Below are 27,988 nucleotides of genomic sequence, written 5' to 3' on the forward strand. Positions count from 1 at the left end.
TTTCAAAGCAGGAGGCTGGACTCTGGGAGTTACCGATCTAACCAAATGATAATCGACGACGGATTATCATCATGCCACGGTGTTGGAAAACAGTTCCTTGTTGGATTTTAGAACACCAAGCGAACGCCTTAAAGTGCCTTCAAAATTCAGGAATTATAATAAATTTTAAATGTACTGTATTTCTCTGACAAAATGAAATTTTATTCAGAAATTGCACAATAATTGTTTTTTTTTAACGTGTTGTGCAATTAGTTTTATCTGTGAGACAACAATATGATTTTTTTCTATTTGTTCACAGGACGTGGGCGACACCGACAAGACCAGCATTTATTGCCCATCCCTAATTGCCCCTTGAGAAGGTGGTGGTGAGCCCCCTTCTTGAACCGCTGCAGTCCGTGTGGTGAAGGTGCTCCCACAGTGCTGTTAGGGAGGGAGTTCCAGGATTGTGACCCAGCGACGATGAAGGAACGGCCGATATATTTCCGCGTCAGGATGGTGTGTGACTGGGAGGGGAACGTGGAGGTGGTGGTGTTCCCATGCGCCTGCTGCCCTTGTCCTTCTAGGCGGTAGAGGTCATGGGTTTTGGAGATGCTGCCGAAGAAGCCTTGGCGAGTTGCTGCAGTGCATCTTGTAGATGGTACACACTGCAGCCACGGTGCGCCGGTGGTGGAGGGAGTGAATGTTGAAGGTGGTGGATGGGGAGCCGATCAAGCGGCTGCTTTGTCCTGGATGGTGTTGAGCTTCTCGAGTGTTGTTGGAGCTGCACTCATCCAGGCAAGTGGAGAGTATTCCATCACACTCCTGACTTGTGTCTTGGACTGATGTGTATCATTGTTTTTGTGAACAATTAAAAACAAAGTTTTGTGCATTTAATGATTAAATGATGCCCGCTTTAACTTTAGAAAATAAAGAAAGTTGGAGCAGGGAGCAAGTTGTCCATTGAATGATACAACACAGCAGGAGGCCATTCGGCCCATCTTTCCTGTGCCGGATCTTTGGTAGTGGTAACCAATTAATCCCACTTCCCTGCTCCTTCCCCATAGCCCTGTCAGTTTGTTCCCTACAAGAAGAAAATCTCAAGAATATGTACATTTTGGCCAAATACAGGAGTTTGAGATATTCCTGAGATGGGGGGATTGTCCTATGAGGAGAGATTGAGTAGACAAGGCCTTTATTCCCTAGAGTTTCTAGAGGGATGCAGAGATGATGTTTTTTCCCTAAGAGGGGAGACTGAAACTAGGAGGCATGATCTTAGAATAAGGGCCTGCCCATTTAAAACTGAGATGAGGAAGAATTTCTTCTCTCAGAGGGTTATAAATCTATGGAGTTTACTGCCTCAGAGAGCTGTGGAAGCTGGGTCATTGAATACATTTAAGACAGAGGTAGACAGTTTCTTAACTGATAAGGGAATAAGGGGTTATGGGGAATGGGCAGGGAAGTGGAGCTGAGTCCATGATCAGATCAGCCATGATCTTATTAAATGGCGGAGCAGGCTCAAGGGGCCGCATGGCCTATCCCTGCTCTTATTTCTTATGTTCTTATGTTTAGAAGAATGAGAGGTGATCTCATTGAAACATGCTAAATTCTTACAGGACTTGACAGGGTAGATGCTGAGAGGATGTTTCCCCTGGGCTGGGGAGTCTAGAACCAGGGGTCACAGTCTCAGGATAAGGGGTCGGCCATTTAGGACTGAGATGAGGAGGAATTTCTTCACTCAGAGGGTGGTGAATGTTTGGAATTCTCTGCCCCAGAGGGCTGTGGATGCTGAGTCGTTGAGTATATTCAAAGCTGAGATCGATAGATTTTTGGACTCTCGGGGAATCGAGGGATATGGGGATCGGGCGGGAAAGTGGAGTAGAGGTCGAAGATCAGCCGTGATCTCATCAAATGCTTGAGGGAACAAATGGCCTACTCCTGCTCGCATTTCTTACGTTCTTAAAAGATTTTCTGATTGTGTTCCCAACAGGAAAAATGTGTGCCTGTTGGGAAATCGCCAGCAAATGGCCAATAATTCTCTGTTCAGTGACACGTTGTCTGTGTGTGTGCAGTTTTAGGATGTGGGCTCCCCGGAGAAAAGGCTTTTGTAGCAAAAGAAAAAGTCGGAAAATTTTCCTACATATAAAAAAACTGCAAACGGTTTCTCATCGTCATATTCTCTGCGTTTAAACACAACATCAGGTTTTACCCTGTGAATATCTTGCGAAAGCGCTGTGGTCAGGTTAATACGCTTTGCTGACTGCTCCATTTTTGATCGGGGCCCAGGAGAGGAGAGAGTTCGGGGCCCAGGAGAGGCGAGGGTCCAGGGGTAGCACGGGCCCAGCCCACACTGTGATATGTGTGAGCGCACTAGGTCCGTGCAGCAGAGCAGGTCTCCAGTCGTCCTGGTTAACCCTTGCCACTGGACCAAGACCTCGCTCTGTCAAGCCCCGTGTGGTGGCTGGTGTGCAACGGTCACCCCACGTTAAAAAAATCCACGCACAGGCGTCTTCCACCCTTCAGGTTGTAGTTCGGGACCTGGAATATTAGGTCCCTAATTGAACTGATCCCTTTTTGGCGTGGAAGCAAGTCTTCGTCAATATGAGGTACCGCCTAATACTACACTATACGCTTGCCTAAAGTTAAAGAATTCTCAATGCGCACGAGTTTGGTGAGATGACAGCAACAGTCCCCTTCTCTTACCTGACCAGGCTTAGCGTTTTCACAGATGTAGGCCTCATGGTCCTTCACAAACTCTGGTGGGTTGTCATTGACATCGAGAACTTTAATTGTGACGGAAACGCTCCCAATTTGCGTCGGGTTCTCTGAAATGAAACAAACTTTTACCAATGGGCCATCTACAACAGCAACAACAACTTGTATTACTATAGCACCTTTAACGTTGTAAAAATAGAGGATCAGCCATGATCATATTGAATGGCGGTGCAGACTCGAAGGGCCGAATGGCCTACTCCTGCTCCTATTTTCTATGTTTCTAAGGCGCTTCACAGGAGCATTATCAGGCAAAATTTCACACCGAGCCACACAACAAGAAACTAGGGCAGCTGACTAAAAAGCTCGGTCAAAGAGGTAGGTTTTAAGGAGCGTCTTGAAGGAGAAGAGAGAGGTAGAGAGGCGGAGAGGTTTAGGCAGGGAGATCCAGAGCTTGGGGCCCCAGCAGCTGAAGGTATTACGTATACAAGAACTCCACGTGGCTGAGTACTGTGCGTTAAACCTAGTGTGACCGTAGTCTTCTTTATTACAACTCCAGAGTGCCTAAACAACATGGCAGCCAACCTTTTATATTGGCCCTGCATATGTGTACAGGTACCATTAGGACTCCAACAGTCGCGCCCTCTGGTGGCAAGTTACATAGTTGCATACATAACAGAAGGCACGGCCACCAATGGTGGAGCGATTAAAATATTGTAATGTGGGAAACGCAGCAGCCAGTTTGCGAACATCAAGCTCTCTCAAACAGCAATGTGATAATGACCAGATAATCTGCTTTTTAGTGACATTGATTGAGGGATAAATATTGGCCCAGGACACCGGGGTAACTCCCCTGCTTTTGTGTTACACATCTTCGACAGTACCTCCCAAACCCGCGACCTCTACTATGGAGAAGGACAAGGGCTGTGTGGTTGATAATGAAGGAGAAAGCTGTAGACTGCAGGAAGATATCAATGGACTGGTCAGGTTGGCAGAACAGTGGCAAATGGAATTCAATCCGGAGAAGTGTGAGATTTTTGGAGAGCGAACAAGGAAAGGGAAAACACATTAGATGGTAGGATACTGAGAAGTGTAGGAACAAAGGGACCTTGGAGTGCATGTCCACAGATCCCGGAAAGTAGCAGGCCACGGAGATAAGGTGGTTAAGAAGGCATAATGAATACTTGCCTTTATTAGCTGAGGCATAGAATACAAGAGCAGGGGGGGGTTATGCTTGTACTGTACAAAACACTGGTTAGGGCACAGCTGGAGTACTGCGTGCAGTTCTGGTCACTGCATTACAGGAGGGATGTGATAGCACTGGAAAGGGTAGAGAGGAGATTTACGAGGATGTTTCCGGGAATGGAGAATTTTAGCTATGAGGACAGATTAGATAGGCTGGGTTTGTTTTCATTGGAACAGAGGAGGCTGAGGGGAGATCTCATTGAGTTGTATAAAATTATGACGGGCCTGGATATAGTGGATAGAAAGGGCCTATTTCCCTTAGCAGAGGGGTCAACAACCAGGGGGCATAGATTTAAAGTAATCAGTAGGAGGTTTAGAGGGGATTTGAGGGGAAATTTCTTCACCCAGAGGGTGGCGGGGGTCTGGAACTCACTGCCTGAAAGGGTGGTAGAGGCAGAAACCCTCACCACATTTGAAAAGTACTTGGATGTGCACCTGAAGTGCCGTAACCTGCAGGGCTACGGACCGAGAGCTGGAAAGTGGGATTAGGCTGGGTAGTTCTTGGTTGGCCAGCACGGACACGATAGGCCGAAATGGTCTCCTTCCGTGATGTAAACCTCTATAATTCTATGAAGGATAGCAGGCCAATGCGAGCACCATCACTTTCAAGTTCCCCTCTGAGTCACACACCACCCTTGGAAATATATCGGCCGTTCCTTCATCGTCGCTGGGTCACAATCCTGGAACTCCCTCCCTAACAGCACTGTGGGAGCACCTTCACCACACGGACTGCAGCGGTTCAAGAAGGGGGCTCACCACCACCTTCTCAAGGGGCAATTAGGGATGGGCAATAAATGCCGGCCTTGAGAGCGACGGCAAGAACGAATAATTTAAAAAATGTAACAGGGAGTGAGAGAATTGCCGATTCTCATGTAGAATAGCGTCTTCATCTTAGATAAATGCACGAGGGCCAATTTTACGATGCCTTGCAATGAGCTTTAGGCTTCAGAGTGTTGTTAATCTCCATGCCTAAATTCCCGATATGTATTAACCTCATTCATAGCTCCGTGCCAGAAGCACTATTTTAAAAGAAAGACTTGCATTTATATAGCGCCTTTCACAACCAGCGGACATCCCAAAGTGCTTTGCAACCAATGAAGTACTTTTTGAAATATAGTCACTGTTGTAATGTGGGAAACGTGGCAGTCAATTTGCGCACAGCAAGCTCCCACAAACAGCAATGTGATCATGACCCGATAATCTGTTTTTGTTATGTTGATTGAGGGATAAATACTGACCCCAGGACATCAGGGATAACTCCCCTGCTCTTCTTTTGAAATAGTGGCCATGGGATCTTTTACGTTCACCTGAGAGAGCAGACGGGGCCTCGGTTTAACGTCTCATCCGAAAGACGGCACCTCCGACAGTGTGGTGCTCCCTCGGCACCGCCCCTCCGACAGTGCGGCGCTCCCTCAGTACTGTCCCTCCAACAGTGCGGCACTCCCTCAGTACTGCCCCTCCGACAGTGCGGCACTCCTTCAGTACTGCCCCTCCGACAGTGCGGCACTCCCTCAGTACTGCCCCTCCAACAGTACGGCACTCCCTCAGTACTGCCTCTCTGACAGTGCGGTGCTCCCTTGGCACCGCCCCTCCGACAGTGCGGCGCTCCCTCAGTACTGTCCCTCCAACAGTGCGGCGCTCCCTCAGTACTGCCCCCCCGACAGTGCGGCACTCCCTCAGTACTGCCCCTCCGACAGTGCGGCACTCCCTCAGCACTGCACTGGGAGTGACAGCCTAGATTTTTGTGCTCAAGTCCCTGGAGTGGGACTTGAACCCACAACCTCCTGACTCACAGGTGAGAGTGCTGCCCACTGAGCCACTAGCTGACCCCATTGTTTCTAAAACAGAGAAGATTTTCCACTGAGAGAAAATATCTTTAAAATGCTGTGCAAGATTAGATAACCTCCCGGTTCAAAGGCCGTTCCTCCGAGGGAAGGTCGTGACCCTGAAGATGTATTAGCTTTTACTTCCAGTTAGTCTCACCGTGAAGCTATCCATTCATTGCCAAACTTTATTATTTGTGGGAAAAATGGCTGCATTCGAGATAAGAACTAAAGTGTTGACAACTTAAAATGCTCCTCGAAAACTGGGTTGAGTTCCCCGGTGCTCCTGACACGCAGCATTTGAACACAATCCCGCACTGCCTCTCCCTGTTACTTTGTGCGACACTTGGCTGATCAAATATCTAATCAGACTGCAGCAAAACAAACAAACCATGACGGGAACAGAGACGGATCATTCTTATCAAATATTGAACAATCTTCAGGTACTCACTCATTTCCATCGCCAGGACTGTGATGTTGTGCCAAGGGAGTTCTTCTCGGTCCAGTGATTTTGCAGTCATCAAAGCCCCTGAGGCTATGTCAATGTAGAAGAACCTTGTAGGATCGGTAGACCGGTCGATTGAATATCTTGCAACGGGTGGAGAAAAAGGGGAGGAAAAGCCACTGTTAATAATTCTCATAATTTTCCTGCATTTGCAGAAAGCAACCCAACCCTTGGGACTCCATGACCGAGAAATTGGCCTCCATCGCGCCTCCCGTTGTTGCTTCCGGGGGGGGGGGGCGATAACGGGGGCGCTAAGCGTTTATCGTCCCAGGCGCGGCGAGATCAGCGATTTCCCCGCCGTATTCGGCGAGAGGTTATTGCGGCGGTGGTACGGCGTTGTGGCAGTGATCTCCTTCGCCCGGAGATCGTGACGTCACCGCCGCGCGCGTCCCCCACTGCCCCGGTTAGCGCCCCGCCCCCTGCAATGGCGCCGGGCGAAAACACCGGCAGCTGCAGGAGGATCGGGAGGACGGGCGCGTCACGGTGTGGGGCTGCTGAAATGAAATGAACCCCCCCCCCCCCGCCCTCTGCTGAAATGCTCTTTGTGTTTTTTTCTCTCGATGATCTTCGTTCCTGATCGATCGGCCTGGCACTCTGCCGCGGTGCACGGGGCTGATTGGACCGGATCACGGCTGATGCCGGGGAGAAGGTAAGTCCTGTTTTTGCAGAGCCTGCAGCGATGGCCTGTCCCTTTAAGGGAGGGGAGGAGCCTCCCAAAGTGGCAGTGCAGCACTCCGACTGCCCTGCACGCTGCCTCTTGCGCTCCAGGAAGGAAGTGTTAGCGCTTGATTTAGCGCTTCTCTTCCTTCCTCGAGCACAAAACGCCGAATTTATTAAAAGTTGAAAAACTGGCGCTAATTTTTTCAACTTTTGAAAGTTAGCGCCCGAAAGGGTCTCTCCCGAATTTCTCTCCCCAAGAGTTAAATTATGAGGAGCGATTACAGAAACCAGGGCTGTATTCCCTGGAATAAAAACAGAAAATGCTGGAATCACTCAGTGAGTCGGGCAGCGTCTGTGGAGAGAGGAACAGAGTCAATGTTTCAGGTCGATGACCCTTCGTCAGAACTGGAAAAAGTTAGAGATGTTGTATTCCCTGCAATTTAGAATATTAAGGGGTGATTTGATCGAGGATTTCAAGATATCAAGGGGAGCTGATAGGGTAGAGGGAGAGAAATTATTTCCGCTGGTTGGGGAGTGTAGAACCAGGGGCAATAGTCTAGAGCCAGGCCTTTCAGGAGTGAAGTTAAGAAATACCTGTGCACAAATTGCAGAGTATAAAAGCAGGGAAGTCTTGCTACAGTTATACAGGGTATTGGTGAGGCCACACCTGGAATACTGCGTGCAGTTTTGGTTTCCATATTTACGAAAGGATATACTTGCTGTGGAGACAGTTCAGAGAAGGTTCACTCGGTTGATTCTGGGGATGAGGGGGTTGACTTATGAGGAAAGGTTGAGTAGGTTGGGCCTCTACTCATTGGAATTCAGAAGTATGAGAGGTGATCTTATCGAAACGTATAAGATTATTAGGGGGCTTGACAAGGTGGATGCAGAGAAGATGTTTCCACTGATGGGGGAGACTAGAACTAGAGGGCATGATCTTAGAATAAGGGGCCTTTCATTTAAAACTGAGATGAGAAGGAATTTCTTCTCTCAGAGGGTTGTAAATCTGTGGAATTCTCTGCCTCAGAGAGCTGTGGAAGCTGGGACATTGAATAAATTTAAGACAGAGATAGACAGTTTCTTAAACGATAAGGGGATAAGGGGTTATGGGGAGCGGGCGGGGAAGCGGAGCTGAGTCCATGATCAAATCAGCCATAATCTCATTGAATGACGGAGCAGGCTCGAGGGGCTGAATGGCCTCCTCCTGATCCTATGGTTCAATGCACAAGTCCTTTAAGATCAACCCAAGTTTCACAGATAATTGTTATTTTGTTTTCTAACTTCACTGGCCAAATATTATTACATGAGATTTCCACCGTATTGGGATCTTTATCCTTGAATATCAAGTAAGGCCTTGGACAGAACCGAACTCACGTGCATACAGGTCTCATGTCTGCACTCACTAGACTCAATAAACTGGGACATGCTCTGATGGTTATAATACAATTTGGCCATAGCCAACTCCTGGCAATATTCATTTTAAAATTCTAGTCCTTGTTTTCAAATCCCTCCATGGCCCTCGCCCCTCCCTATCTCTGTAATCTCCTCCAGCCCCACAACCCCCCGAGAGTTCTGTGCCCCTCTTAATTCTGGCCTGTCGCGCATCCCAGATTGTAATCGCTCCACAACTAATGCAGACAGTGCCTTCAGCTGCAAGGTCCTAAGCTCCAGAATTTCCTCCCTAAACCTCTCCGCCTCGCCACCTCGCTTTCCTCCTCGAAGCAAATCCTTAAAAGCCACCTCTTTCCTGTCCTGATGTCTCCTTATGTGGCCCGGTGTCAATTTGTTTTGTTGATAGATTTCCTGTGAAGCTTTACTATGTTAAAGGCGCAATAATATGCAAATTGTTGTTGAAAGGCAGTCCCTCGAAATCGAGGAAGACTTGCTTCCTCTCTAAAAGTGAGTTCTCAGGTGACTGAACAGTCCAATATGGGAATTACAGTCTCTGTCACAGGTGGGACAGACAGTGGTTGGAGGAAAGGGTGGGTGGGGAGTCTGGTTTGCCGCACGCTCCTTCCACTGCCTGCGCTTGTTTTCTGCATGCTCTCGGCGACGAGACTCGAGGTGCTCAGCGCCCTCCCGGATGCTCTTCCTCCACTTGGGGCGGTCTTTGGCCAGGGACTCCCAGGTGTCGGTGGGGATGATGCACTTTATCAGGGAGGCTTTGAGAGTGTCCTTGTAACGTTTCCTCTGCCCACCTGGGGCTCGCTTGCCATGTAGGAGTTCCGAGTAGAGCGCTTGCTTTGGGAGTCTTGTGTCTGGCATGCGAACAATGTGGCCCGCCCAGCGGAGCTGGTCGAGTGTGGTCAGTGCTTCGATGCTGTTTCAGTGTTTTTGAATTACCAATATGAGAACAACACTCAAGAAGCTCGACACCATCCAGGACAAAGCAGCCCGTTTGATTGGCACCCCATCCATCACCTTCAACATTCACTCCCTCCACCACCAGCGCACCTTGGTTGCAGTGTGTACCATCTACAAGATGCACTGCAGCAACTCGCCAAGGCTTCTTTGACAGCACTTCCCAAATCTGCGACCTCCACCACCTAGAAGGACAAGGGCAGCAGGCGCATGGGAACACCACCCCCTCCACGTTCCCCTCCAAGTCACACACCATTCTGATTTGGAAACATATCGGCCGTTCCTTCATCATCGCTGGGTCACAATCCTGGAACTCCCTCCCTAACAGCACTGTGGGAGCACCTTCACCACACGGTTCAAGAAGGCGGCTCACCACTACCTTCTCAAGGGGCAATTAGGAATGGGCACTAAATGCTGGCCTTGCCAGCGACGCCCAAATCCCGGAAAGAATAGAATTGCATAGAGTGTAATATGCTCAGAACATTAATTATTGACGAGCTCCATGAACCATCCAGGAAAGTAATGGATGAATTCTACAGAGCGTAGAGAGTGAGAAAGCCTCAGCTATAGAGCAGGAAGAAGTTCGATCTTCTGTCCTAAGCTAAGGAACAGCGTCATTCCGATGCATGGTGGTTATTATGCTCTTCACTCAGGCGAAAGAATACCTGGAATACTCATAATTTTTTGGGGTCAGCGATGTGCCTGAGACAACTGGGAGGACTGTCACCATGCTTAAGCTAAACTGCTGAGAAATATTCCAATGTAGAGCTGGTGTGGTTGATTTTAACACCCAGTGGATTTTGAGTGTGTGGAGTGGGCCCGCCTGTAATGTATACACTTGTGATTATGCTCACAGCCTGTTGAAGAGTGAGTGGCTTAGCCAGTCATGTGATGTTCACATGACTCAATAAAACCCCAGCCAGTTGGGTTCAGGGGATCCACGATGAGGTACGCAGTTGTGATCCTGGTGGATGAACTGGTAATGTGTGATGTGATTGTTAAACCTTTGTTAATAAACCAACTCGTTCTTAATAGCCATCACACTGCTGGGAGTGTATTATAAACCCCCAAACAGTGGGAGGGAGATAGAGGAGCAAATATGTAGGCAAATTGCTGTGAAGTCTAAAAACCATAGGGTAGTAATAGTAGGGGATTTTAACTATCCAAGTACTGAGTGGGACAAATTTAGTCTGAAGGGTATAGAGGGTGTGGAATTCTTGAAATGCATTCAAGAGAACTTTTTTAGTCAGTATGTATCAATCCCAACACGAGAGGGGGCGGTCTTGGATTTAGTTTTGGGAAATGAAGCTGGGCAGGTTGAAGGAGTATTAGTGGGAGAGCACTTGGGTGCCAGTGACCATAATTCAGTCAGATTCAAGTTGGTTATGGATAAGGACAAGAATAGGCCTGGAATAAAAGTTCCGAATTAGGGAAAAGCTAATTTTGCTAAGTTAAGGAGTGATTTGGCCATAGTGGACTGGAAACTTCTACTTGTGGGTAAATCAGTGTCGGAACAATGGGAGACATTCAAGGAGGAGCTCCGAAAGGTTCAGGTCAAACATGTGCCCTTAAAGAAAAAAGCTGGGAAAAATAATTCTAGAGCCCCTTGGATGTCTCGGGACTTGCAGGGGACGATTAAAAAAAAAAGGGATGCTTATGTCACATATCAATGGCTAAATAATTTAGAATCTTTAGAGGAATATAGAAAGATAAGAGGTAAAATTTAAACTGATATTAGGAATGCTAAGAGAGAGCATGAGAAATTCTTGGCCAGTAAAATTAAGGAAAACCCTAAGAAGTTCGATAAATATATTAAGAGTAAAAGGGTAACTAAGGAAAGGGTAGGGTCTATTAGAGACCATGAGGGTAATCTTTGTGTAGAGGCAGAAGATGTTGGGAGGGTTCTTAACAAATACTTTGCATCTGTTGTCACAAAGGAAAGAGGTAATACAGATACTGCTATCGAGGAGGAGTGTGATATTCTGGATGAAATAAATATAGTGAGATAGGAAGTATTAAGGGGTTTAGCAGCTTTGAAAGTCGATAAGTCCCCAGGCCCAAAAGAAATGCATCCCAGGTTGTTGAGCGAAGTAAAAGAGGAAATAGCAGAGGCCTTGACCATCATATTCCTTTGATATAGGCATGGTGCTGGAGTATTGGAGGACTGATAATGTCGTACCCTTGTTTAAGAAGGGAAAAAGGGATAGGCTGACTAATTACAGGCTTGTCAGCCTAACCTCAGTGGTGGGACAATTATTGGAAAAAATCCTGAAAGACAGGATAAATCTGCATTTGGATAAGCAAGGATTAATTAGGGACAGTCAGTACGGATTTGTTGAGGGAAGATCGTGTTTGACTAACCTGATTGAATTTTTTGAGGAGGTAACCAAGAGGGTCGATGAGGGTAGTGCGTACGATGTAGTATATATGGACTGTAGCAAGGCTTTTAATAAGGTCCCGCATGGTAGACTGGTCATGCAGGTTAAAGCCCATAGGATACAGGGCAAAGTGGCAAGTTGGATCCAAAATTGGCTTGGAGGTAGGAAGCCAAGGGTAATGATTGATGGATGTTTTTGGGACTGGAAGGATGTTTCCAGTGGGGTTCCGCAGGGCTCAGTATTGTGGTATATATCAACGATTTAGATTTGAATATAGGAAGTATGATTGAGAAGTTTGCAGACGACACTAAAATTGGCTGTATGGTTGATAATGAAGAGGAAAGTTATGGGCTGCAGGAGGATATCAATCTACTGGTCAGGTGGGTAGAGCAGTGGCAAATGGAATTTAATTCAGAGAAGTGTGAGGTGATGCATTTTGGGAGGACTAATAAAGAAAGGATATACACATTAAGCGGTGGGCACTTAATAGTGTAGAGGAACAAAGGGACCTTGGAGTGCTTGTCCACAGAACTCTTTTTGGAACACAGAACTCTTTTTGGCAGATCCCTGAAAGTAGCAGGCCAGGTGGATAAGGTGGTTAAGAAGGCATACGGAATGCTTGCCTTTATTGGCCAAGGCATAGAATATAAGAGCAGGGAGGTTATGCTTAAATTGTATAATACTTTGGTCAGGCCACAACTGGAGTACTGCATGCAGTTCTGGTTGTCGTATTATAGAAAGGGAGTGATTGCACTAGAGAGGGTGCAGAGGAGATTTACTAGGATGCTGCCTGGAATGGAGAATCTTAGTGATGAGGACAGATTGGATAGGCTGGGTTTGTTCGCTTCGGAACAGAGGAGGTTGAGAGGAGACCTCATCAAGTTGTACAAAATATTGAGGGGCCAGGACATAGTGGATAGTAAAGGTCTATTTTCATTGGTGAAGGGGGCTATTATGAGGGACATAGTTTTAAGGTGGTTGGTGGAAGGGTTAGAGGGGATTTGAGAGGGGGCTTCTTTACACAGAGGGTTGTGGGGATCTGGAACTCGCTGCCTGAAAGGGTGGTGGATGCAAAAAACCTTACCACTTTGAAGAGATTGTTGGATGGGCACTTAAAGTGCAGTAACCTGCAGGGTTACGGACCTAGAGCTGGTAATTGGGATTAGACTGGATGACCTTTTGTTGGTCGGTGCAGATATAATGGTAAGTACTGCAGGGAATCGAACACGGCCAGGGTGATCTCCTGGACTAGTTTCAATCGCCTGGATAGGTTGGAGAGGAATTTTCCCAGATTTTTTTCCCCCCAGTTGGCCTGGGTTTTTATCTGGTTTTTGCCTCTCCCAGGAGATCACATGCCTCCGGTTGGGGTGGAGTGTAGAATGTTTCAGTGTAAGGGGTGTCGCAGTTGTGTAAGGCGGACTGGTTGGGCTGGGTGCTCTTTGCCTTTCCGTTATTGTTCATGGGTTTGTATGTAACCTTCAGGGCTGCTGACCAAGGGCCTTGCGGTTCTTTGTCGGCCGGCGCGGACACGATGGGACGAAATGGCCTCCTTCTGCGCTGTAAATTTCTATGTTTCTATGAATTATTCAGCAAAGAACCCATGAAACAAAAACATTACAGCAGGCTGGTGCAAAACACAGTCGTTGGCCTGTGTTTGAGGTCCAGGGGTATTTTAGCTTCTGGGCCTCACCCTCATGCTAGTGGCCGATGTGTGTAAAGCATTGGGCTTGTGGATGGGACACGGAGCTCGGTGACTTTGGCGACAGATGGTATTCCGGGGGAGGGTATTCCGGGGGAGGGTATTCCGGGGGAGGGTATTCTGGGGGAGGGTATTCCCAGGGAGGGGAGCTTGGGGGAGGGGATTCTGGGGGAAGGTATTCTGGGGGAGGGGATTCTGGGGGAAGGTATTCTGGGGGAAGGTATTCTGGGGGAAGGTATTCTGGGGGAGGGGATTCTGGGGGAGGGGATTCTGGGGGAGGGGAGGCCCTGACTTTCCCATCATGGTCTGGAGGAGAAACCTCTGCTGCTCCTGGCCTTTTAACATAAGAACATAAGAAATAGGAGCAGGAGTCGGCCATATGGCCCCTCGAGCCTGCTCCGCCATTCAATAAGATCATGGCTGATCTGATCATGGACTCAGCTCCACTTCCCCGCCCGCTCCCCATAACCCTTTACTCCCTTATCACTCAAAAATCTGTCTATCTCCGCCTTAAATATATTCAATGACCCAGCCTCCACAGTTCTCTGGGGCTGAGAATTCCACAGATTTACAACCCTCTGAGAGAAGAAATTCCTCCTCATCTCAGTTTTAAATGGGCGGCCCCTCATTCTGAAACTATGCCCCCTAGTTGTAGATTCCCCCATGAGGGGAAACATCCTCTCTGCATCTACCCTGTCAAGCCCCCTCACAATCTTATAGCTTTCAATAAGATCACCTCTCAGTCTTCTAAATTCCAATGGGTACAGACCCAACCTACTCAACCTTTCTTCATAAGATAACCCCTTCATCTCATGAATCAACTGAGTGAACCTTCTTTGAACTGCTTCCATTGCAAGTATATCCCTCTTTAAATACGGAGACCAAAACTGTACACAGTACTCCAGGTGTGGCCTCACCAATACCCTTTACAGTTGTAGCAGGACTTCCCTGCTTTTATACTCTACCCCCCTTGCAAGAATGATATAGCACAGAAGAGGCCATTCGGCCCATCATGCCTGAGTAGGTGCAGTCACTGTTGCAATGTGGGAAACACGACAGCCAAATATGCGCACAGCAAGCTCCCACAAACAGCAATGTGATAATGACCAGATAGTCTGTTTTAGTGATGTTGATTGAGGGATAAATATTGTCCAGGAAGGCCGAGAATACCTCCCCTCCTCCGTTCCCCCTCCCTCAACCAATCTTGTTATCATTCAGACACTGGGTCAATCTCTATTGGAGCTGAAGGCCCTCGTCAACCGTCCGGGGTTGTCCCCAGATATCTCCGTGGCAATGTTGAAGGGAGCGGAGACCCAGCGCAATGGATCCCAGAGGCAAATGTCATTCAAAAAAAAATGGGCGACATAACTGGTTGCCAGACAGAAACAGGCCATTTGGCCCATCAAGTGTTTTATCTGCACCAATCCCTGCTCTTCTTTGAAATAGCGCCGCAGGAACTTTCACGTGCACCTGAGAGAGCAGACAGGATTTTGGTTTAACGCCTCATCTCAAAGACGGCACCTCCGACAGTGCAGCACTCCCTGAGCACTGCCCCTCCGACAGTGCAGCACCTCCCTCAGTACTGCCCCTCCAACAGTGCAGCACTCCCACAGTACTGTCCCTCCGACAGTGCAGCACCTCCCTCAGTACTGCCCCTCCAACAGTGCAGCACTCCCTCAGTACTGCCCCTCCGACAGTGCGGCGCTCCCTCAGTACTGCCCCTCCGACAGTGCAGCACTCCCTGAGCACTGCCCCTCCGACAGTGCAGCACCTCCCTCAGTACTGCCCCTCCGACAGTGCAGCACTCCCTCAGTACTGCCCCTCCGACAGTGCGGCGCTCCCTCAGTACTGCCCCTCCGACAGTGCAGCGCTCCCTCAGTACTGCCCCTCCGACAGTGCAGCACTCCCTGAGCACTGCCCCTCCGACAGTGCAGCACCTCCCTCAGTACAGCCCCTCCGACAGTGCAGCACTCCCTCAGTACTGCCCCTCCGACAGTGCAGCACTCCCTCAGAACTGCCCCTCCAACAGTGCAGCACTCCCTCAGTACTGCCCCTCCGACAGTGCAGCACTCCCTCAGTACTGCCCCTCCGACAGTGCGGCGCTCCCTCAGTACTGCCCCTCCGACAGTGCAGCGCTCCCTCAGTACTGCCCCTCCGACAGTGCAGCACTCCCTGAGCACTGCCCCTCCGACAGTGCGGCGCTCCCTCAGCACTGCCCCTCCGACAGTGCGGCACTCCCTCAGTACTGTCCCTCTGACAGTGCGGCACTCCCTCTGCACTGCCCCTCTGACAGTGTGGCACTCCCTCAGCACTGCCCCTCTGACAGTGCAGCGCTCCCTCAGCACTGCACAGGAGTGTCAGCCTAGATTTACGTGCTGGAGTGGGACTTGAACCCACAACCTTTTGACCCCTGTGCTCGCTGACCTACATTGGCTCCCGGTTAAGCAACGCCTCAATTTTAAAATTCTCATCCTTGTTTTCAAATCCCTCTATGGCCCTCGCCCCTCCCTATCTCTGTAATCTCCTCCAGCCCCACAACCCCCTGAGATGTCTGTGATGCTCTAATTTTGCCCTCTTGATTTTAATTGCCCCACCATCGGTGGCCTTGCTTTCAGCTGTCTTGGCTGGAACTCCCTCCCTAAACCTCCCTGCCTTTCTACCTCTCTTTCCTCCATTAAGAAACTCCTTAAAACCTACCTCTTTAACCTTATCTGCACTAATATCTCCTTACGTGACTCGGTATCAAATTTTGTTTCTTAAACGCCTTGGCACTTTTTACTAAAACGAAAGAAAGACTTGCATTGAAATACTGCCTTTCATGACCACTGGATGTCTCAAAGCGCTTTACAGCCAATGAAGTACTTTTTGAAGTGTAATCACTGTTGTATTGTGGGAAACTCGGCAGCCAATTTGCGCACAGCAAGCTCCCACAAACAACAATGTGATAATGACCCAGATAATCTGTTTTTGTGATGTTGATTGAGGGATAAATATTGGCCCCAGGACACCAGGGATAACTTCCCTGCTCTTCTTCGAAAATATTGCCGTGAAATCTTTTACATTGACCCTTAGAGAACAGTTGAGGTCTCTGTTTTTTTGACATCGCATCCGAAAGACAGCACCTCCGACAGTGCGGCACTCCCTCGGCACTGCCCCTCCGACAGTGCGGCACTCCCTCAGCACTGCCCCTCCGACAGTGCGACGCTCCCTTGGTACTGCCCCTCCGACAGTGCGGCGCTCCTTCAATACTGCCCCTCCAACAGTGCGACGCTCCCTTGGTACTGCCCCTCCGACAGTGCGGCACTCCTTCAATACTGCCCCTCCAACAGTGCGGCGCTCCCTCAGTACTGCCCCTCCGACAGTGCGGCACTCCCTCAGTACTGCCCCTCCGACAGTGCGGCACTCCCTCAGTACTGCCCCTCCGACAGTGCGGCACTCCCTCAGTACTGCCCCTCCGACCGTGCGGCACTCCCTCAGTACTGCCCCTCCGACAGTGCGGCACTCCCTCAGTACTGCCCCTCCGACCGTGCGGCACTCCCTCAGTACTGCCCCTCCGACACTGCGACGCTCCCTCAGTCCCGCCCCTCCGACACTGTGGCGCTCCCTCAGTCCCGCCCCTCCGACTCTCCCTCAGTACCGCCCCTCCGACTCTCCCTCAGTCCCGCCCCTCCGACTCTCCCTCAGTACCGCCCCTCCGACTCTCCCTCAGAACTGCACTGGGAGTGTCAGCCTCGATATTCGTGCTCAAGCATCTGGAGTGGGACGCGAACCCACAACCTTCTGACTCAGAGGCGAGGGTGCTGCCCACTGAGCCACAGCTGACGCTGCATCAAAGGCGCTATATAAATGCAAGGTATTGTTGTTGACATCGAGCAAGATAATTCACCGGAGGATTTTCGCTGCATGCTTGCCCCCTCCCCCCTGCCCCCCCCACCCCCCGCAAAATCCCCCCCCCCCCCCCCGCAAAATCCCCCACCCTTTGTTTTGCTGCAGGAATGTGGGCGTGAGTGAATTTGTTGCTGATTTGTGTCACAACACTGAAGCAGCTGAGAATCCTGGTGGATTTTTCAGTGAAGGACACGTTGACCGGTCAACGTCTGGCTTGCCGAAGATTAACAGCGAGGAAATTGCCATCAGAACATCATTTGACATTCCAGACAGCGTGGGAGCTGAACTCTCCGGGAAGGTGGACCCCTTGTAGTTCCCGGTCAACAGGGCTGTCAGTGGACAGATATCAAGTGCAGTACGGCAGAGGAGGCCGGTCAGGAACCTGTTATTGATGAGGTGGGAGCACATGGCAGTTCTTGGCTCAGTGGGCAGCACCCTCGCCTCTGAGGCAGAAGGTTTTGGGCTCAAGTACATAAATGAGCCATAGATGAGCCAGTGACTAGGTGTAACCTGGTCAGTCTTTAATGGCTTCCAGAAGTGAAGATACAAAGGTGAAGTTCAGGTTATATACCGGGCCCAGCACGGGTGTACCTATGACCCTAGGACCTCCAACGGTAGTGCCCCCTGGTGGTGGGTAGTCCTTATATACATACATTACATCTCCTCGACTCCGAGGGACTGCCTATGATGATGATATTATGGATTGGGAATGTTTTTGGTGTTTTTCCCTTTCCTCGCCTCTCTGGGAGCGCTCCGAGGCCGACTGTTTAGCTTGGGATTTTCCCATGCTCACGCCCTGAGAGAGGTGTGCAACGCCTCCCTTAGCGCCCCGCTCCACCCCACTTTCAGGGCCCAGCTGATGAATTTTCCTGACTGAGGCGCAAACTGTTCCCGGGCGCAAACATTCCTGCCCCGCCGCCATTAACGCCCCGAAATCAGCAAAGCCGAAAATCCAGTCCCCGGTGTTGAGAGTGTGAGCAGTGGCAAATAGGCCAAGGGCAATTCATCATCATCGGCAGTCCCTCGAAATCGAGGAAGACTTGCTTCCACTCTAAAAGTGAGTTCTCAGGTGACTGAACAGTCCAATACGGGAATTACAGTCTCTGTCACAGGTGGGACAGACAGTGGTTGAAAGAAAGGGTTGGGTGGGGAGTCTGGTTTGCCACACGCTCCTTCCGCTGCCTGCGCTTGGTTTCTGCATGCTCTCGGCGACGAGACTCGAGGTGCTCAGCGCCCTCCCGGATGCACTTCCTCCACTTAGGGTGGTCTTTGGCCAGGGACTCCCAGGTGTCGGTGGGGATGTTGCACTGACACGAGACTCCCAAAGGCAAATCAGACTGTGTTGGAACTGTGTACTCACTGATATCGACCTTCGATATAGTGCAATAGTCCTGATCTACTAATTTCCTGAGAGAACTGACTAATCACAGGTAAAGTCTTTGCACAGATTGAGTAGTTTGAAACTTTTTTTAACCCGCATTCCAAAAAATGCTGAGCAAAATTCCTGCCTCTATTACAACCTACATTATTTAACACTGACTAGCTTCAATGTATCGCTGTTTTCAAAATCCCATTTGCACCGAAACCATCTAGTCCCATGTAGCGTTTGATCATCTATATTTACACTTACTCTTTGTAACATTCTACCCTGTTATTCAGCTTCCTCGCAGCGAGGAGCCATTGAAAGAATCTCTGTTAAATGGGCCGGGTTGAGCTGATGATGAAATGCAGCAGTCCCTGAAACTCCCAAGGCTCAGATTATGAGGAACAGGCTACAGATTTTCTGACTACAGACATTCCCTGGAATACAGAAGTTCAGGGGTTGATTGGATTGAGGTTTCAAGGATTTTGAAAGGAATTTGGAGAGAAAAGTTTTCCATTGTTGGGGGAGACTGGGACAAGGGGACATAACCCGATAATCAGAGGCAGGCCATTCAAGAGAGAAGTTAGGAAAAATTCTATACACAAAGGGTGTGAGAAATGTGGTACTCCCTCCTGCAAAAAGCAATAGATGCTAGCTCGATTAACAATTTAAATCTGAGGTCGATCGTCTTTTATTAGCCCAGAGTATAAGAACATAAGAAATAGGAGCAGGAGTCGGCCATACGGCCCCTCGAGCCTGCTCTGCCATTCAATAAGACCATGGCTGATCTGATCATGGACTCAGCTCCACTTCCCCGCCCGCTCCCCATACCCTTTACTCTCTTATCGCTCAAAAATCTGTCTATTTCCGCCTTAAATATATTCAATGACCCAGCCTCCAAATCTCTCTGGGGCAGAGAATTCCACAGATTTACAACCCTCTGAGAGAAGAAATTCCTCCTCATCTCAACCTACACAACTATCTTCATAAGTCAAACCTCTCATCTCTGGAATCAACCGAGTGAGCCTTCTTTGAACAGCCTCCAATGCAAGTATATCCCTCCTTAAATACGGATATTTAAACGGATAATAAAAGGATACGGAGCCAAGGCGGGTATATGGAGTTAGGTCACAGATCAGCCCTGATCTCATTGAATGGTGGAACAGGCTCGAGGGGCTGAATGGCCTCCTCCTGTTTTTAAAAAGTTATTCGTTCCTGGGATGTGGGTGTCGCTGGCAAGACCCAGCATTTATTGCCCATCCCTAATTGCCCCTTGAGAAGGTGGTGGTGAGCTGCCTTCTTGAACCGCTGCAGTCCGTGTGGTGAAGGTGCTCCCACACAGTGCTGTTAGGGAGGGAGTCCCAAAATTTTGGCCCAGCGACGATGAAGGAACGGCCGATATATTTCCAAGTCAGGATGGTGTGTGACTGGGAGGAGAACTCCTCCTGTTCCTATATTCCTCGCTGGTAAGGAAAAAAGGTGACTGGATTTTTGATGATTTGCAGCATACCATGGATATCCCTCACCACCTGATCATAGGATTCCCTTGGGTTTTCAGTAAAAGCGTTTGTAAAATTAAGATACAGAATGCCTTGAATATATTTAAGGCTGAGATAGACATATTTTTGAGCGATAAGGGAGTCGAGGGTTATGGGGAGTGGGCAGGGAAGTGGAGCTGGGACCATGATCAGATCAGCCATGATCTTATTGAATGGCAGAGCCGGCTCGAGGGGCCAAATGGCCAATTCCTGCTCCTATTTCTTATGTTCTTATGTTCTTATAAACACGTGGGACATGCCCAATGTGGGCCACCTCTGGTGCACCACAGAATGGTTCAGACTCCAGTGTTTCTGTGTCCGATAAACAGCTACCGCGGTGTCCACTTAAGGGCTTGTGTGTGTATTTCCCGTCTTTATATCCTTGCAGCAAAACCCCAAAATAACCTTTGTGTACATAGGATATACGGCACAGAAATAGGCCATTCGGCCCAACCAGTCCATGCCGGCGTTTATGCTCCTCCCGTCGAGCCTTCTCCCGTCTTTCCTCATCTAAATCTATCGGCGTAACCCTCTATTCCCTTCTCCCTCGTATGCTTGTCTAGCCCTTAAATGTACCTCAACCATTCCCTGTGGCAGCGAGTTCCACATTCTCACCACTCTCTGGGTAAAGAAGTTTCTTCTGAAATCCCTGCAGAGCAGTATTATATTTTATTGCATCAAACCTTAAAAATGCAATAAAAATGTGAAACTTCTAAACTTTTATTTCTTTTGCAAAAATGTTACATTAGTTTTTTTTTATTTGAAAGAACCCATTTCAAATAGAGCTGCCAACGGCAAACTTGGACCACAGTATTTACTTTTTGTTTTTTCTCAGGAATCTGGAATGCTGCAGGACCATTGCTGGGAAACAGCGGAGCCCGCAAATCCCAGAAAAACCTCTGATTTATCTCGGAGCTAATTCCACCGGTTCCACATCATCATGTAGAGCACAAGAAGCAGATTGACATGGAAGCACAAAACCTAGTTCGTACCATTGCTCAAGGCACCGATCGCAGTTAAATTCATCCTTCAACAGTTACGGAAAATAATCCACAAAGGCTAATGGACTGCTGGCCTTTATATCTGGAGGACTAGAATACAAGGGGGTAGAGGTTATGCTGCAGCTGTACAAAGCCTTGGTTAGACCACACCAGGAGCACTGTGAGCAGTTCTGGGTCCCACACCTTAAGGAGGATATATTGGCCTCGGAGGGCGTGCAGGGTGGGTTTACCAGAATGATACCCGGACTTCAATGGTTAAATTACAAGGAGAGAATACACAAGGGAATGGAGTATAAAAGCAGGGAAGTCTTGCTACAGCTATATAAGGTATTGGTGAGGCCACACCTGGAATACTGCGTGCAGTTTTGGTTTCCATATTTACGAAAGGATATACTTGCTTTGGAGGCAGTTCAGAGAAAGTTCACTCGGTTGATTCCGAGGATGAGGGGGTTGACTTATGAGGAAAGGTGGAGGAGGTTGGCCCTCTACTCATTGGAATTCAGAAGAATGAGAGGTGATCTTAACGAAACGTATAAGATTATGAGGGGGCTCGACAAGGTGGATGCAGAGAGGATGTTTCCACTGATGGGGGCGACTAGAACTAGAGGGCATGATCTTAGAATAAGGATCCGCCCATTTAAAACTGAGATGAGGAGTGGGTGGGGGAAACGGTGGTGGGTGGGGGGTGGGTGGGGGAGGGGTGGGGGGGGGGTTGATAAATGAAAAGGAGGAGAGGAAACCCGATATGGGCAGCGGTTTTAAATGCTGGCTGCCCCATTGTTGCGTCACTTCCTGAACAGCAAGCGATCTCTCCTCGAGTACCAACAGCAACAACAACCTGCATTTATACAGCGCCTTTAACGTAATAAAACACCCCAAGCCGCTTCGCAGGTGCGTTATCAAACAAAAGGACCGGTTTCCTGCAAATTCGACGAGTTGTATAGTTGTACGAGACTCAGGGTTACGAACACGTGCGCCTGCGAAGTGTTGCCAGTCCCTGTGCAAAGCACGCGCAGTAGAGCAGGGATATAAAACCTGCTCCAACTTGGATCAAGTATTAGTGCAAAACAGCAACAAAAACAGCACTGGGAAATGACGCAGTCATTGTCGGGACGTCATCCGCAAACTTTTTAACATGGCCGTTTATGATGCATCCTCTTCTTAGGCCGTCCCCCAGAGTCGAGGATGACTTGCTCCCACACTAACACCAGTTCTCAGGTGACGGATGAGACCAATGCGGGACCTACAGTCTCTGTCACAGGCGGTGTCTGGGGCAGACGGTGGTTGGAGGGACGGGTGGGTGGGTGGGGGGGGCTTGGGTTGTCGTGCGTTCCTTCCGCTGTTTGCGCTTGGCTTCCGCGTGCTCCCGGCGAAGAGACCCGAGGTGTTCTCCGCTTTCCCGGACGTTTCTCCTCCACTTTGAGCGGTCTCGGGCCAGGGGATTCCCAAGTGTCGGTGGGAATGTTGCATTCTTTTCAAGGAGGCTTTGACGGCGTCCTTGAAGCGTTTTCTCTGCCCTCCTGGGGCTCGCTTGCCGTGACGGAGCTCGGAGTATGATACGCTTATAGTGGCAACAAAAGCCACATAATGCACGCTGACAAAATAAGAGAGGGCATGACAGGCTGGTGGTAACAAAATGCGGTGATGGTGTCGGGGCGCTACCATTAACGCCGGGCGATGTCTACCGCCTCAAAGTGGGATATTCGGTTGTATCATAGAAACATAGAAACATAGAAAATAGGTGCAGGAGCAGGCCATTCAGCCCTTCGAGCCTGCACCACCATTCAATAAGATCATGGCTGATCATGCAACTTCAGTACCCCATTCCTGCTTTCTCTCCATACCCCTTGATCCCTTTAGCCATAAGGGCCACATCTAACTCCCTTTCGAATATATCTAATAAACTGGCCTCAACAACTTTCTGTGGTGGAGAATTCCACAGGTTAACAACTCTCTGAGTGAAGAAGTTTCTCCTCATCTCGGTCCTAAATGGCTTACCCCTTATCCTTAGACTGTGACCCCTGGTTCTGGACTTCCCCAACATCGGGAACATTCTTCCTGCATCTAACCTGTCCAATCCCGTCAGAATTTTATATGCTTCTATGAGATCCCCTCTCATTCTTCTAAATTCCAGTGAATATAAGCCTAGTCGATCCAGTCTTTCTTCATATGTCAGTCCTGCCATCCCAGGAATCAGTCTGGTGAACCTTCGCTGCAATCCCTCAATGGCAAGAATGTTCTTCCTCAGAGACTAACTGAGCCAAGAGCCAGAGACTGCCGTAAAAGCAGAAATTAACCAACACTTTACTAAAAAAAAGCACATGGCTTTCATGAATCATTTGCAATGACCTAGAATTGTTTACACAACCTTTGCTTTCTGATGCTTTCAATTTTGATGGCCGTGAGAACAGAAAGTGTTGTGTATCTGCAAAACAAGCACTCCCATGTTCCGCCACCAGGGAGCTCATCCCCTGAAGTCCCAAGGGATCCCAGCATCCCTTGGGAGCACTGTATATAAGCCGGCCCCGAAGGCCCGTTCCTCACTCTGGAGTGTCTTATTAAAGACTGAGGTCACTGTTACTTTAACCTCCCTGTGTGCAGCCTCATCTGTGTTAGGAACACAATAGAAAGTACTTGCGCTGGTCTTACCGAATGCAGCAAAGGAGATCGGCTTGAGTCGATCTCTTTGGAATTTCACTGTCTCCCCAGAGCAAATTTGTTTTCTTTCTGTTTGGTAATAGTCACCGATGTTCCTTTGCGCCCCATCTCTCTCTTGTTGTCCCTGCTGCTCCTACCTTCTTTATAGAAAGTAAAACATAGGGGCGAGAAATTAGGCTGTTTAGCGCCAGAGAGGGGCACTAAATACCTCCCGCTCGAATGCCGCACTGTCAGTGCCTGCCGCGACCTTCAGTGATGGTTTAACGGTGGCGCTGACAGTTTGCGCTGCGCTCGCTAGCTCCGCCCACTGGGTGACATCGCCAACCGCGCCACGCCCCTCCCCTGTAGTCCCCGCGTTTGCTAAATTTACCCTTTTTTGGGAATGTGTGGGTGAGGTTTATTGAATTTTTTCATCAGGCGTCATCCTGCTGGCAAAGAATTGATTCGGCCTTCTGCGCTATCACTCCATTAGCGCCCGAGGAGCAGTGTGGAGCGCTTCCCTTAGCGTCCACACCTTGAATATTGTGTGCAGTTTTGGTCTCCTACTCTGAGGAAGGACATTCTTGCTATTGAGGGAGTGCAGCGAAGGTTCACCAGACTGAATCCCGGGATGGCAGGACTGACATATGAAGAAAGACTGGATCAACTAGACTTATATTCACTGGAATTTAGAAGCATATAAAATTCTGACGGGATTGGACAGGTTAGATGCAGGAAGAGTGTTCCCGATGTTGGGGAAGTCCAGAACCAAGGGGTCACAGTCTAAGGGTAAGGGGTAAGCCATTTAGGACTGAGATGAGGAGAAACGTCTTCACTCAGCGAGTTTTGAACCTGTGGAATTCTCTACCACAGAAAGTTGTTGAGGCCAGTTTATTAGATATATTCGAAAGGGAGTTAGATGTGGCCCTTATGGCTAAAGGGATCAAGGGGTATGGAGAGAAAGCAGGAATGGGGTACTGAAGTTGCATGATCAGCCATGATCATATTGAATGGTGGTGCAGGCTCAAAGGGCCGAATGGCCTGCTCCTGCACCTATTTTCTATGTTTCTATGTTTCCATGATACAACCGAATATCCCACTTTGAGGCGGTAGACATCGCCCGGCGTTAAGGGTAGCGCCCCGACGCCATCACCGCCTCAAAGTGGGCGGTAACAAATTTCTCGCCCCATATTATAGCAGCGTCTTGACTTGCTGACCAGTTACATTTCTCGTGTTGGGTTGGGGATGTAAAGAATGATAAGTGGGACCTGTCTATATTTGTGTTAAATTAATTCACAAGGACACGGAAGACTGAAACAAAAACACACACAACACACAACAAAAGGCTCAATCTGGAGCAGGTTACCTCGAGAGGAATGCGTTGGCCGATTGCCAGATGCTTTTGTGTTTCAGACACAGGCCCTAGGGAGTGATTACAGGGCACTGATAGGGATGTTGCAGTATATCACTGTTCACACACTATTCAGTGCTCTACAGCATGGGAGTAAATAGAGGGAGGAATTAAACTGCAGCTAGTATATCCGTGCATTATAAATTATGAAAGACCTGGAGATGTGTCAAAAATATGGCAGAGGGAACTGGTTCACATCGTACAAACATAGGAAATAGGAGCAGGAATCGGCCACACGCTCCCTCGAGTCTGCTCCGCCATTCAATCAGATTGTGGCTGATTTTGAAATGTATACAATTATGACGGGGTTGGACAGACTGGATGCAGGGAGGATGTTTCCCCGGGCTGGGAAGTCTAGAACAAGGGGTCACAGTCTCAGGATACGGGGTAGGAAATTTAGGACCGAAATGAGGAGAAATTTCTTCACTCAGAGGGTGGTGAACCTGTGGAATTCTCTATCACAGAAGGCTGAATATATTTAAGAAGGAGATAGATAGACTTCTTGACACAAAAGGTATCAAGGGGTATGGGGAGACAGCAGGAATATGGTGTTGAGATAGAGGATCAGCCACGATCATATTGAATGGTGGTGCAGATTCGAAGGGCCGAATGGTCTACTCCTGCTCCTATTTGCTATGATCTTTAACCTCAACTCCACTTTCCCGCCCAATCCCCATATCCCTTGATTTGCCTAGACTTCAAAAATCTATCGATCTCAGCCTTGAATATACTCAACGACTGAACCCCCACAGCCCTCTGAGGTAGACAATTCCAAAGATTCACCACCCTCTGAGTGAAGAAATTCCTCCTCATCTCAGTCCTAAATGGCCGATCCCTTATCCTGAGACTGTGACCCCTGGTTCTAGACTCTCCAGCCCGGGAGGAAACATCCTCTCAGCATCTACCCTGTCAATCCCCCTCAGAATCTTGTGTGTTTCAATGAGATCACCGCTCATTCTTCTAAACTCCAGAGAGTATCGGCCCAATCTACTCAATCTCTCCTCATAGGACAACCCTCTCATCCCGGGGACCATGAATAATCTGAGTTAGACTATATGCAACCGTGCATTGATCAAACAAATGACTTTTAAACTGTCCCGCAAGCCAGAAAAATGAGACATGCGCTCGCTCATAAATTGCACAACCAGGCTATAAAACCTACCCCACGTTGTGACTTATACATTGCATTTGTGGTACTTAAACAGCTATCGAGGGACACCAAGGGTCAGTGGACCAGTTATTGGAGGAATTCTAGCAGTTGGGATAGTAGTGTTGATTCAGCGGTGCCCTTCATGAGGTGAGACTTTTTAAGTCTTTAGGGTTAGGATACTGTGTCAGCTGTGGCTCAGTGGGCAGCACTCTCGCCTCTGAGTCAGAAGGTTGTGGGTTCAAGTCCCACTCCTGGGACTTGAGCACAAAATCTCGACTGACACTTCCAGTGCAGTACTGAGGGAGTGCTGCACTGTCGGAGGGGCAGTGCTGAGGGAGTGCCGCACTGTCGGAGGGGCAGTGCTGAGGGAGCGCCGCACTGTCGGAGGGGCAGTGCCGAGGGAGCGCCGCACTGTCGGAGGGGCAGTGCTGAGGGAGCGCTGCACTGTCGGAGGGGCAGTGCTGAGCGAGCGCCGCACTGTCGGAGGGGCAGTGCTGAGGGAGCGCCGCACTGTCGGAGAGGCAGTGCTGAGGGAACGCCGCACTGTCGGAGGGGCAGTGCTGAGGGAGCGTCGCACTGTCGGAGGGTCAGTGCTGAGGGAGCGCCGCACTGTCGGAGGGGCAGTACTGAGGGAGTGCCGCACTGACGGAGGTGTTGTCTTTCGGTTGAGTTGTTAAACCGAGGCCCCCTCTGCTCTCTCAGGTAAAAGATCCTATGGCACTATTCCGAAGAAGAGCAGGGGAGTTATCCCCGGTGTCCTGGGGCCAATATTTATCCCTCAGTCAACATCACTAAAAAACAGATAATCTGGTCATTATCATATTGCTGTGTGTGGGAGCTTGCTGTGTGCAAATTGGCTGCTGCATTTCCCACATTACAACAGTGACTACACTCCAAAAAGTACTTCATTGACGTCCGGTTGTCGTGAAGGGCGCTACATAAATGCAAGTCCTTCTTTTTCGGGTACGGAGGCTGTTGCCAAAGTTATTTCCTACCTGATCGAGTTGTTGGCCGCATCCGGGTCTTTGGCCGAAACCGTCTGGATGGTGGCACCGATGCCTACGTCTTCGTACACCTCCACCAGGTAGGAGGCGGCCTCGAACCGCGGCGGCTCGTCCACGTCCTCGACGGACAGGCGCACCCTGGCCGTATCCCGGAATGGGCCGGAGTTCAGGAAGCGCAGGTCCAGATGGGTATTGGTGCCCTCCACTGTCAACATGTAGCTGCCTCTGCTTTCAAAATCCAGCGGCTGCAGAGGGATAAATAATTATGCGTCAGGAATTTATTGACTGGCGTCATAAGAACATAAGGATCAGGAGCAGGAGCAGGCCACACGGGCCCTCGAGCCTGCTCCGCCATTCAACGAGATCGCGGCTGACCTTTGACCATTTTCTCGCCTGATCCCCATATCCCTTGAATGTGGGCCAGCCAGGAGTGCGTTGGAATAGTCAAGTCTAGAGGTCAATCCCTTATCCTTGGATTCCCCTAGATTCCAAAAGTTTATCAATCTCAGTCTTGAATATATTCAGAGACTCAGCATCCACAGCCCTCCGGGGCAGAGAATTCCAAAAATTCACCACCCTCTGAGTGAAGAAATTCCTCCTCATCTCAGTCCTAAATGGCCGACCCCTTATCCTGAGA

At 49.2% G+C, this 27,988-nt stretch overlaps 1 protein-coding gene across 1 annotated transcript in view; it reads right to left on the reverse strand.

Moving 5' to 3' along the window:
• Nucleotides 1-27,988, reverse strand: part of LOC139263734 (cadherin-20-like) — a 66,575-nt gene that overhangs the window by 13,428 nt on the left and 25,159 nt on the right. The window contains exons 6-8 of the mRNA XM_070879766.1: nt 27,343-27,596; nt 6,208-6,344; nt 2,680-2,801 (exon numbers count right to left, since the gene is read on the reverse strand). Of these exons, the coding sequence (XP_070735867.1) occupies nt 2,680-2,801; nt 6,208-6,344; nt 27,343-27,596 (513 nt within the window). The remainder of the gene's footprint in view (nt 1-2,679; nt 2,802-6,207; nt 6,345-27,342; nt 27,597-27,988) is intronic.

The sequence above is a fragment of the Pristiophorus japonicus genome, chromosome 5 (genome assembly GCF_044704955.1).
Source record: "Pristiophorus japonicus isolate sPriJap1 chromosome 5, sPriJap1.hap1, whole genome shotgun sequence".
In the NCBI taxonomy this organism is placed as follows: domain Eukaryota; kingdom Metazoa; phylum Chordata; class Chondrichthyes; family Pristiophoridae; genus Pristiophorus; species Pristiophorus japonicus.